At 39.5% G+C, this 12,713-nt stretch overlaps 1 protein-coding gene across 2 annotated transcripts in view; it reads left to right on the forward strand.

Moving 5' to 3' along the window:
- The window catches only part of LOC104586570 (gamma-glutamyl hydrolase 2-like), a 54,015-nt gene that overhangs the window by 21,994 nt on the left and 19,308 nt on the right, over positions 1-12,713 (forward strand). For both annotated transcript variants that reach the window (XM_010243855.3, XM_019195873.2), the window contains exons 6-7: positions 8,706-8,795; positions 8,916-8,978. In XM_010243855.3, coding sequence (XP_010242157.1) covers positions 8,706-8,795; positions 8,916-8,978 — 153 coding nt within the window. The remainder of the gene's footprint in view (positions 1-8,705; positions 8,796-8,915; positions 8,979-12,713) is intronic.

Raw genomic sequence — 12,713 nt, forward strand, 5'->3', positions numbered from 1 at the left:
ATAACGGCTGGGATGCAGGACTCTCGACCCTGGGGCTTCTCAGTGTTCTCCTTGGAAAGCTATTCAAGGTATTTTGCCTCTTATGCTTCCTTATTTCAAATATGATGTTTGCGCTGGAAATAAAGTCTTGTTTTGGGAAGATGTTTGGGTTGGTGAAAACTCCCTTAGAGATAGATTTCCTTCTATTTACTCCTTGTCTGAAAACAAAAGAAAAGTGATTTCTTCAGTGTTTGTTGATAACTCCTAGGATTTGGGCTTGAGAATAGGTCTAAGGGATTCTGAAATGGGGATGGTTGATGATTTGATCACTCAGTTAGGGGAAGTTTTTCTTGATCAGTCCTGTAGAGATAGCAGAATTTGGAAACCTTCCCCTTCTGGTTTTTTCAATTGCTCTTCTTTTTATAACATTTTGCTTCAGACCTCTAACCTTGTAGGGAACTTTCCTTCAAAGGAGGTGTGGGGTAGCCCTGTACCCTCTAAAATTCAGGCCTTTTGTTGGGAAGTGGTACTCCAAAAAATCAACACCTTGGATTTATTGCAGAAAAAAAGGCCAAATATGTGCCTCCCCCTATGTTTGTTGCCTCTGTTTGGGTTCTGGTGAGACAATTTCACATTTACTAATCTCATGTCCCTTTGTGTTCTTTATTTGCTCTTGGTTTTCTTCTTTCTTTGGCTACAGGTGGACTCCCTCCTTAAGCGTGGTGAACCTCTTTGATCCAACTTTTTACAGGCAACCAACGGTTCGTGGAAGGATTATGTGGAGAGCCACTAGAGCTGCTGTATTGTGGTCAGTGTGGGAGGAAAGAAACAATAGGATCTTTAAAGGCAGATGTAGATCCAAGGAAGAGGTTGTGGAAGGAATAACTACTAAGGTTATCCATTAGTTGAAATCCTGTGATCTTTTTAAGGATTTCTCAATTGAAGACATTTATAGAAGTTGGGATATTGTGGCATCTACTACTACCTCCAAAGCTATGATACAGGAAGTTTGGTCCCCACCGGCACAACAAAGGGTGAAACTGAACTTTGATGGAAGCTCTATAGGTAATCCAGGCCCATCTGGTATAGGAGGTGTTTTCAGAGATAATGAAGGCAAGATAATGGCTTTGTTTTTAGGTCCAATAGGAGTTGGAGATTCCTTAAGAGCGGAAACCTTGGCACTACATCAAGGTTTAAAACTGGCCAAACAGTTGGGGCTACAACAGATTGAGATAGAGGGAGACTCCAAGTTGGTAATTGGGTGGATGCAATCAGGGCAGCTGGGAATTTGGCAATATAGGCAGCTGATAAGGGAAATTCTTAGCATAACAAGGGAGGTGGGTGTTTGGTTCAAGTGGGTAAGGAGATCAGCAAATGGTTTTGCTGACGCTCTAGCAAAACAAGGGACTGCAAGGGAGAGTCTTTTTTGGTCAGTGCTGTAATGTTTGATGTTTATTGGATCAACCTTTTCTAATAAGGGTTGAATTCTGTATTTTAGGTTAATTTATCTCTAATGAAAGTTATCGTTTCTTATCAAAAAAAAAAAAAACTTACCTCCTGGGGTGAGCTTTCCTAACAGTGAAGGAAAAGTTTGTCGCTTGAAGAAGTCCTTGTATGGGCTCAAGCAATCTTCCAGAGCTTGGTTTGACAAGTTCAAAAATGCTATCTTAAAGATTGGGTTTTCTCAATCTCAGGTAGACCAACTTTATTCATTAAAAGAGTTGATGGAAGAGTAACAATGTTGATAGTATATGTTGATGACATTGTTGTGACAGGTGACGATATCACAGGTATCTCCCAGTTAAAGTCCTTCCTTGCTTCTAAATTTGAGATTAAGGACCTTGGTGATCTTCGATACGTTCTTGGCATTAAAGTTGCAAGATTTAAGAAGGGAATTTTTCTGTCACAAAGGAAATATGGACTTGACTTGCTTCATGAAGTTGGGAAATTAGGGTGTAAACCTGTAGAAACTCCAATTGATCCCAATCACAAGTTGAGTGCTATTGACGGAGAAGCTTTTCCAGACAGAGGGGTTTATCAAAGATTGGTGGGCCGCCTTTTGTATCTCTATTTGACTAAACCTGACATATCTTATGCTATTGGAGTATTTAGCCAATATATGCATGAACCTAGGACCTCTCATATGCAGGCAGTTAATAGAATTTTAGTAAAGGGATGTTGTATTCTAACCACAACCATCTAAAGATTGAGGCTTACACAGATGCGGATTGGGTAGGGTTCATTGATGATAGAAGATCAACATTTGGTTATTGTGCATTAGTCGGTGGCAATGTGGTTTCATGGAGAAAGAAACAATCTGTGGTTGCTCGTTCTAGTGCTGAGGCAGAATACAAGGCAATGGCTCATAGAGTGTCTGAACTACTCTGGTTGAAAACCTTATTGGCTGAGATGGGCATCCAAGCGGGTATCCCAATGAGACTATATTGTGACAATCAAACAGCCATAAACATTCCCCACAATCCTGTTCAACATGATCGTACAAAGCATATTGAGGTGGACAAACACTTTATTAGAGAAAAAATTGCTTGCTAGTGGAGAGATTTGCCTTCCTTTTGTAAGACCAGAAGACCAACTAGCCGATTGCCTCACTAAAGGTGTTCACCACCCAAAGTTTGCTAAGAACCTTGCCAAGTTGGGCATGATTGACATATATGCTCAACTTGAGGGGGAGCGTTGAGAAAGTTTAGGCAAGGGTGTTTTTAGTCTTTACCTCTTCCCTTTCTACGCTTTTTGTATTTGGGCTCCCAAGTAGGGTCCTCTTTGTAATTTCTTGTTTCAAAATATAAAGTGCCTTTTGAGAGTGTGAATAATAACAAAAAAACACACCACTCGACACATTCCTCTTCTTCTCCTTTCTCTCTTTCTTTCTTTCTATCTCATACAAACCCTAGATTTACAACACTAGTTTCCAACTTAATGTCTATTTTATAATTATAATCTCAAAAAATTAAGAATATAAAGTATTTTATAACACAATGTACAAAACTGCTTGGCAATTGGGTGAGGCAAGCCTCCAAGGGTGCCTTGTTTCCTAGGCGTTGCCTTGACAACTATCTTTGTGGTTTTGTTAGATCTATATAGATTTGTGTAGGTGATATTTAGCGTCATCTTCAGACTTCTTCATTTAAAAGATTCTTATTGTGATTTGTAATGTTTTAGGGAGCTTGATGAATGGGGTAGCAAAGGATTTCTTCCATATGAATGGAGACTGTGGATTAAATGATGTATTAGCTCGACACATTTTTCTATCTTGATGAATGGGGTAGCAAAGAATTTCTTCTAGGCTAAAAGAGGATTCAGACAGGGTGATCCCTTATCCCCATTCTTATTCACCTTTGTGGATGAGGTCTTGAGTAGACAAATCATCAAGGCTGACCAAGATAATCAGTTTAAAGGTTGGAGGATTGGTAGTTTAGAAGTGGTGGTTTCTCACTTGCAATTTGCTGATGATACAATCATTTTCTATGAAAGTTGTGATGAATCCAGTTTAAGGAATTTGGAAGGTTTGGTGGACAAGTTTCAACAGGTCTCCAAACTAAAGGTGAATTGGGGAAAAAGTTGTGTAGCTGGAATATACATTGGGGAGGGGGACATCCAAGCCATGGCAAATTTGCTAGGTTGTGAAGTGAAAAGCTGGCCTCTAGAATACTTAGGTATGCTCTTGGGGGGAAACCCGAAAGCTGAAAGTTTTTGGAAGCAAGTGTTAGAGAGGTTCACAAAGAAGTTGGCAATGTGGAAGAGAAATTATATTTCCTTGGGGGGAAGAATCACCTTGATAAAATCTACCCTAACAAACCTGCCCACTTATTTCCTCTCCACTTTTAAGATCCTAGTGAAAATAGCTAGGAAGTTGAAGAAGATTATGAGGGATTTCTTGTGGGAACCTAGCGATGAAAAGAAGGATCATTTAGTGAAGTGGGAGCAAGTTTGTTACCCTATGGAGCAGGGTGGCCTAGGTATAGGGAACATATTAAAGAAAAATAAGTCCCTTCTAGAGAAATGGCTGTGGAGATTCCCTTGTGAAGTAGATAGGTTGTGGCATAGGGTCATTAAAAGCATTCATGGTGAAGCAGATAACGGCTGGGATGCAAAACTAGCTTCCAATGCAGCTCCAAATTCCCCTTGGAAGGCAATCTTTGAGGTACTACCAACCTTTCTTCAATTTATCTGGTTTGATGTTGGGTGTGGCAATAAAGTATTATTCTGGGAAGACCTTTGGGTTGGGGTTTTGCCTTTTATGGTGAAATTCCCGGACCTCTACTCCTTATCAAACCTTAAAAACAAACCTGCTGCTAGGATTGACATGCTTTCAGACTTGGGTATCTCTTGGGACTTTGGCTTCAGAAGAGGGTTGAGGGCAAATGAATGTGAGTCCCTAGTGCTTTTATTCTCAACCCTTGAGAAGGTCTATTTAGACCAATCTATAGCTGATAGTAGAGTCTGGTCCCCAACTCCTGATTGTTTATTTTCTTGTGCCTCTTTCTTTGGTTTGCTCACTCACTCTGATCCTTTGAGGGTGAACTTCCCAGTGAGAGAAATCTGGTGTAAGCCAATCCCTCCAAAAGTACAAGTTTTCTGTTGGGAAGTGTTCCTAGGGAAGGTAAACATTCGTTGTGTTCTAAAGAAAAGAAGGCCAAACAAATGCCTCTCTCCTCACGTGTGTGTCCTTTGTATGGATTGTGGTGAAACCCTACCCCACTTACTTTTATCCTGTTCTTTTGTTTCTGGTATTTGGGATTTTGTTTGTTCTCTCTTTGGATGCACATGGGCTCCCCAACAGGATGTGGTCAGTCTATTCAGCCCCTCCTTCCTGAGGCAACAGAAGAAAAGAGGAAAGTGCTTATGGAAGGCAGCAAGAGCTGCTACAGTATGGACTATATGGGAGGAAAGAAATCAAAGACTTTTCTCTAGAAAAAGTAAATCAAAGGAGGAAGTTATTGCAGCCATAAAAATCAGAACCGCACATTGGGTGATGACCATGGAGCTATTCAAAAATTTCTCCACGAATGAGATTCTATGAAGTTGGACTGAAGTAGCACAAACAGATGCACCCAAAGCAGTTGTGAGAGTGGAATGGAAGCCACCTGCATTGAACAAACTAGCCCTGGAAGGGCAGGCATAGGGGGTGTGATTAGAAATCATCTGGGTGTGGTGGTGGCACTCTTCTAAGAACCAATAGGTATTGGTGACTCAATACAGGCTGAATCTCTAGCTCTACTTCAAGGTCTAAAGATGGCTGAGCATATTGGACAAACAGATTTAGAAGTAGAATGAGACTCACTACTGGTCATTTCTTGGGCTAAAAACATCACATCAGCACCTTGGAAGCTCAAATTTATCTTCAGAGAAATTGACATACTTGCGAGGAGGCTCAACTCTCAGTTTGGTTGGGTCAAACAGAATGCAAATGGGATGGCGGATACCCTAGCAAAACAGGGGGCAAATAGATCTACCTTGTACTGGGCAGAACTGTAGCTGCTTGTATGTGTTTGCAGATTGGGTTAATGCATTACTGCAACCTATAACTATTGTAACTGATTGTAACCTTTTCTCTGCTATTAATCAGAAATTTTTGCTGATAAAAAAATGTTTTAGGGAGCTTGAATTTGGGAAGATATCAAGGGTATTTTCTTGTAAGCTTTAAATATGCCACTAACTTTTATGGTTTCAATCACTTCCTCCTTAGGAGATGTATCTACAAATGACATTATGGAAATGGACTGTACAAACAAATACACAGAAATTGTGAGGATGGAATGGAAACCTCCAGAGCCCAACAAGCTGACGTTGAACTTTGATGGTAGCTCCTTTGGCAATCTGGGGAGGGCAGGCATAGGGGGAGTCTTTAGAAACCATCTAGGAATAGTAGTAGTTTTGTTCTCAGGACCAATTGGCTTTGGAGATTTGATTAAGGCTGAGATAATGGCTCTTCTACAAGGCTTGAAACTAGCAGTACAACTAGGAGTCGAAGAGCTGGAAGTAGGAGATTCATTGTTGGTCATTTCTTGGGCTAAGCATATCAACTCAGTGCCCTGGAAATATAGATTTGCTTTCAGAGAAATTGATCTTCTTACAAAGAGTTTTAATTCTAAGTTTGGCTGGGTAAAAAGGATAACAAATGGGTTAGCAGATATTCTAGCAAAACAGGGTGCTGATAGATCTATGTTATTTTGGGCAAAGTTGTAATCAGTTGCAGCAAAACAGGAGCTGATAGACCTACGTATTTTGGGCAAGCTGTATTCTGATGTAAACTGGGCTACTGAGGCCTTGTTCGTTTGTAACAGTGCAGCTTACCTGGGTAAGTCCACTTACCTAGGTAAATGTTTCCTGGGTTACATTTACCTGGGTAAATGCACTTACCCATGTTTTTTAATTTTCAGGATTCCCAGGTAAATAATAAAATGACATTTCTACCCACAAAAAGTAACTTAAAATGGGTAAAATGGTCCCATCATGTTTTGTAAAAATTTCTCCCAGTTGGGAAAGTTACTTACCCACCTAGGAGATGGGTAAGTTTTACCCAGGAAAGTAAGGGTAATTTTACTGTGGGGCCCATTGCTTAATGCAAAAAGAACATGGGTAACTTTCCCATGCATATTTACCTGCAAACGAACAGGACCTGAGTGGATGAAACACTTGTAATTGTTAGGGCTATCAATGGGTTGGGTCTAGGTAGAACCAGTTCTGAACCGATTATTTAATTAGGACAAAATCACAGACAGAACCACTCGATTAATAGTCGGGTCTATCGGGTCTAGACTCAATAGAGCCGATTATACTGAAAACTATATTTATTTATTTATTAAAATTTAAATTTTGATAATTCAATCTTAATAAAATTAGTAATTGTTAATAAGTTAAACATTTTTAACTAATATTATCTTATTTATTATCTATCAAATTTACCATTTCAAACTTAAATTATACTATAAGAAAATTAAGAAAATGTTATACATAATAAAATAATTGGTTATGGGTCTGAATTGGGTCGGGACAGGCAAGAACTGGAACTGACCCAATTATTAATCAGGACAAAACCATGGAACCAGAACTGTTATAATTGGTTCGATCAGTTCGGGTCCATTGGGGTAGACCTGACCCATTGACAGCCCTATATCACCATAACTTTCCTTTTGGACAACTAGTGAAGAATTTGATTTCGCTTTGCAACTTCGTTGCTGTTTTCTGTTATTCCATCATTCCATTCCATGCATCATTTGTTAGGTTCCGTTGATTTCTTGCCCAAGAGTTGTGAGATTGTAACCATTGCAGAAAAATAGTGGGACTCCATGGCTGTTGTTTTCATTTTTGTTTGTTGCTTGTTTTTCTTTTGTTTTCTTTGGTTCCTTGAACCTATTCCATTTTTTTCCTCAATCTTAATCCCTTTCTATACATCTCTATCATTATTTTCTTGTTTACTGTAATCAGTCTAGGCCTCCATTCTCATCTTTTTGAAGTATTACTGTCCCAAGCCCCTTTATATACTTGGTTCTTACTTTTGATATCTACAGCTTCTCTTTCAATGGTTGTCCTAATTATCTTTCCTTATCTTCTTGGCCCGAATTCCAAAATCTACATCTTTCACCTCCTAATAGCATTTTATACTTTTTGGCAGATTGTTGAACAAATCTACATCTTGTAGTGAAATTACAAGGAATAATAAGATGATGTTATACTTTGAATACCCCTTTACATTCTTCATGCATAAGACACATGTTATTGGCATCTTTTTCATTCTCTCATCAAGAGTCGCTTTGAAAGTCCTACCTGAACTCTTCTGACTAAATAAGATAAGCCTATAAAACAGTGAGATACTATCGTTTTTTCATTATAGATTGAGATGTTCTTCAATTTTTATGCACAAATAGATGAATAGCAGCAAATAGCATCTTTTATCCTGCATATCCATGGAGCTCAATTACATTTAGAAACATGATCAGCATCTATCTTTAAGCAACTGAATGGAATAAAGGACTCTATAATCATATGTGCTCACCCATGTGCTCACCCAGTGAGAAAGGTCCTATCCCTGCCAAACCAAAAATCAAAAGAAAAAGAGAAAGCCTTTAAAAATTGTCTTGGGATCCTTTCTAAACAGAGAACCTCAACGTTATAGAAACTGGGGGAATCTAAACTACATAAGCCAAAAAGGACCTCCATTGATCATTAAACCAGAAAACTAAAAAGAAAAAAAAGTCCTTGGATCCCATGAGCAGCCATTTTGTGCAAAAAAAAAAAAAAAAAGCTGAAGGTTAGGACAGTATCCAGTCTACCCTTTCCAAGACCCCAGATAGCTGGGATGAACAGTGGGCAGTGGCCTTTATCTTTTTTTTTTTTGGGGGGGTGAGGACAACCACAAGGATTAATATCCATCTATATAATGCTAAATTGGTATTGTATCTGTCCAGAATTCATGACAAGATGGTCAACATTTTGTAGTGATTTTTTGGTCTTTCAAACAATTGGACTTGGACCAAGTGTATGTTATTATTTCTCTCCAGTGAAGCTTTATTTAGTCATAGTTACCCTGAAAAAAAAAGAGAAACAAAACTGAAAATTATTCTTCAGTTCATTGCTCCTTATGGGTTTCTATATGACATGAAATGAGGCGAGTATTATGCCCAACTCAGATAAGTTCAATAGTTTATATTTCTGGTTATCAAAGAACAATGGCACTGAATCAATCTGACTTTTAACTGTAACAGTATGGTGTGTCACCAGAAAGGTTCCAAGAGAATCCTTTACTATCCAGTTTTTTCAGGATTTTGACAACAAGCAAAGATGAAGATGGGAAGGTAATAAAACTGGTCATTGGTTTGCTATTTACTTCTGCTTATTGCTGAAAGCAGGTTTACATGTCTATTTATTATTGTTCTTTGAATCCTCATTGTTGGAGATTTTCTTTTGGGTGTCAGGTCTATGTCTCAACTGTTCAAGCATACAACTACCCAGTGTCTGCATTTCAGTGGCATCCAGAGGTGGTTCTTATGATACTTTGGATATTTTTTTGCATCCCTTACAATTGCAACTTTACTAGTTTATATTTATGGTTTTCATTATAGGATTGTGGAAATTTAATCATGTCTAACATGACTTCACAATTATCATCCCAAATACCTGACAGTAATAGCCAGCACCAATTTCCTTTGAACTCATTATTATTATTATTTTTTGATCAATAACAGTGCATTTTATTAAAAATTGAGAAAGTACAGAAATAAGGAGCTAAAAAAACTTAACTCCCCAATACATCAAAGTACATTAAAGTACACCCAACTGAAACCAACTACAAAACAGCCCAAAAAATAGAGTTTCTGTTCACCCCTTGCCTAGCTAAGCCATCTGCCAATGAGTTTGCACTTCTCTTTATCCATGTACATCTAACTTCCATGTCCTTACTCAGCCACTTAAATTTCCTCTTTTCATTGTTGTAGTTCTAGAGCTTGGAGTTGTCCTCTTTTAATCAGTTCACTACAATTTCAGAATCACCTTCTATGATCAATTTCTTGAAATGCATGTCTTTGACCCTTTGTACTCCTTCAAGAGCTCCTAATATCTCATCCCTCTAGGAGTTTCCCTCCCCAATTGGGGGCCAGAATACATAGCTAACAGTAGAAACCACTGATTGTAGATTTAGTTGAATTTCTTGTGAAAGGAAAAGGGGAGGAAGATAAAGATTTCAGTAGTAGAGAAGAAAAGAGAGGGAGAAAAGAGTAGGAAGTCAACCAGGATTCTTGAAAAAAGTAACCCTAGCTGCCAACCCCTCATTATATTTATACTTAACATTAAGGATGAGATATTACAAGGATGCCCTTAGTAGGGCGGCTACTAATGTAGCTGAACAGTCACAACTTAAAAACATAAACTAATGGGCCTAAAGCCCAACAACTTCCTAACTAAATAGCTTAAAATAAGAATAAAAAACAACTAGGCCCAACTCAACACTCCCCCTCAAGTTGGGAGTAAATGTCACACATTCCCAACTTGCGTAGATCATGCTCCAGCTTGTTCTTTGCAACACCTTTTGTGAGAACATCTGCGTGAAGGGATGAGAGATCCATCGTATGGACGCCCAAATCTTGCGGAATAAGGTGGGCAAATTTCAAAAAAATTTCTCCCTTCAACTAGGAATCGCATTCCCTATTTTGAAAATCATATTTTCAAGGATCAATCTTGAACCATAAACTGAACTAGATCTGAACAAAAGCAGTAGGAGAGGATTATACCTGATACGGAGAAATAATATCTCCCAATGGAGGTGTTCACGCCCAAGGAAGGATCCAAAGACTACTTCCATTGAAAATGGCGCAGTGTAGGATGGAGCAGAATCAACAGTGTTCTCTCCAAGAACCTAATCCTTCACAAGAAATAGCAGGATGGCAGGTGAGTTTCTCCCACTAAACTGGAAATCGAACTAGCAGGGTAGGCGGCAACAGGAAGGAGGCGACAAGAAAGAATTTCGTAGGGGTGCTTAATTCTTCCTTCTGTGATTTCAGCTCTGAAGAGGATATGAATATTTTTTTTTTTCAAAGGTTGCCGCCCCCTCCTTATTTTGTAACCTAAAAGGGATCAGCTCCTAATCCCATTAGGAGTTGCTGATCCAAATCATATTTGGATCAAACATCCCTTTAGATGATAAGGGTAAACCCTTATCTTATCTGCAGATTAGATCAACCTTCTCCTAATCTCATTAGGAGGTTTCCAGATCTGAATCACATTCAGATGTGATTCAGATCAGGACTCTCTGAGTGGATAGGGTTAAGACCCTATCCTATCTGCTAATCCATTCCCAGAATTCGCCCCATATTTAACTAATTAAATTAGCCCAATTCGAAATGGGCTTTAGGCCCATTAAGGTTATGTGCTCACTTAGCCTTCCTAACTGCTGCCCAGTTGGGTTTCCTTGTATGGCGTGGGACCCAAACATTGATCTACACATCAACCAGATGGGTTCAATCCAGCCTTTGTTACAAGGCCTGGCCGAATACACTGTTATGGACAGTGCACCCCCTAAAACCCATCACATGGGCTCTATGGGCCCAACACTTACTCTAAGTGGTCCCTGGGCCAAGCCACCTTGTAACACCCAGGGATTGTGGGTAGATGCAAGATTAGCCCATCAGGTATTACCCTCTATGGTCTTACACTTAACCTCTTAGCCCATAATGATCAAACACTGCCCGACAAGAGAGGACCTCTCCCTCAGCTGCAAGGAACAGTGTTGCACTCTTTGCTTATATGGATCCCGGGAATTAAAACCTTTTGCAAACATTTCGAAACCATAACATATATATACTTTTATATCTTATATAAAATATATTTTGCAAAAACAAATCTCAACGATTGATATCGGCTGCCGACAGTCTTGGTTTCCATTAGTGAGAGTGCATTCCCGATCATTACCTTTGTCCGACAAAGGGGCTGATCCTGTCACTATGATCACCCACTCAGATGAATTCTCAGACTGTCCCAACATATCCAGGTTTTGACCCCTGCTAAGGATCTCACTGATTGGTACATCAAAGACAGCCCAATCCGACACCTAGTGCAGTATCATAATTGAGTCTAGGGATCGGGTGTAACTTTCCAGTTTTGCCCATTAATCTCCAAGGTCCAGGGCAATACTGGAAATCTGGTCCGGTTCAAAGATTCAATTAATCCTACACTGCATGTGCCTTGGGTCTCACCCTGGCGGCTGAGACAGGCCACCCTAACCGACTTGGTGGCACATCAGTGTCAACCTTATCAGGATAGGTCTCCCTAGACCGACCCACTGGCTGTGAACATTTTAAACTAACATGAGTCTCGTTAAGTGTCCAGTTTAAGGGTATTACACAGAAACACACCAAAGGAACATGAATCAAATATGTACTTTATTCATTTGCAATAAACTGATAATGTACATCATTCTGATTGATGCTAAGGGCATACAAAAACTGTCTAACACCGTGAGCTGCAGATAAGAAGCAATGTATGGAAGACAAACTTCTCTAGAAGTTACTCTTTCTCTGATAAAATGTTTATCCACTTGAATGTGTTTAGTTCGGTCATGCTAGACTGGGTTATGGGCAATGTTAATTGCTGCCTGGTTATCATAGTATAACATCATAGGTTCTTCTGCCTGTACACCAATTTCTTCTAATAGAGAACGGATCTAGAGAAGTTCTGAAACTCCATGTGCCATGGCCCTGTATTCAGCTTCAACACTTGATCTTGCCACCACTGTTTGTTTCTTACTCTTCCACGAGACAAGGTTACCCCCAACAAGGGTGCACACTCCTGAAGTTGATCTCCTGTCATCAAGGCATCCTGCCCAATCTGCATCTGTATAAGCCTCTAGTTTCAACTGTCCATGATCAGTAAACAATATGCCTCTGCCCGGGTGTCCCTTCAGATAAGCAAGAATCCTGTCAACTGCCTCCCAATGCTGGACTCGTGGAGCATGCACATATTGACTTACCACATTTACTGCATAGGAAATGTCTGGTCTTGTCATACACAAGTATAACAACCGACCCACAAGTCTTTGATATCTCCTAATGTCCTTTACTGGTTCACCTTCTGATGCATTGATTCTATGGTTCTGATCAATAGGGGTACTGATTGCCTTCGTTCCAAGCTTCCCTGTCTCTTGAAGAAGATCCAAGACATACTTCCTTTGAGAGATAAAAATTCCATGTTTTGATCATGCAACTTCAATGCCTAGGAAGTAT

This window comes from Nelumbo nucifera, chromosome 3, assembly GCF_055504915.1.
Source record: "Nelumbo nucifera cultivar China Antique chromosome 3, China Antique-T2T, whole genome shotgun sequence".
Lineage (NCBI taxonomy): Eukaryota > Viridiplantae > Streptophyta > Magnoliopsida > Proteales > Nelumbonaceae > Nelumbo > Nelumbo nucifera.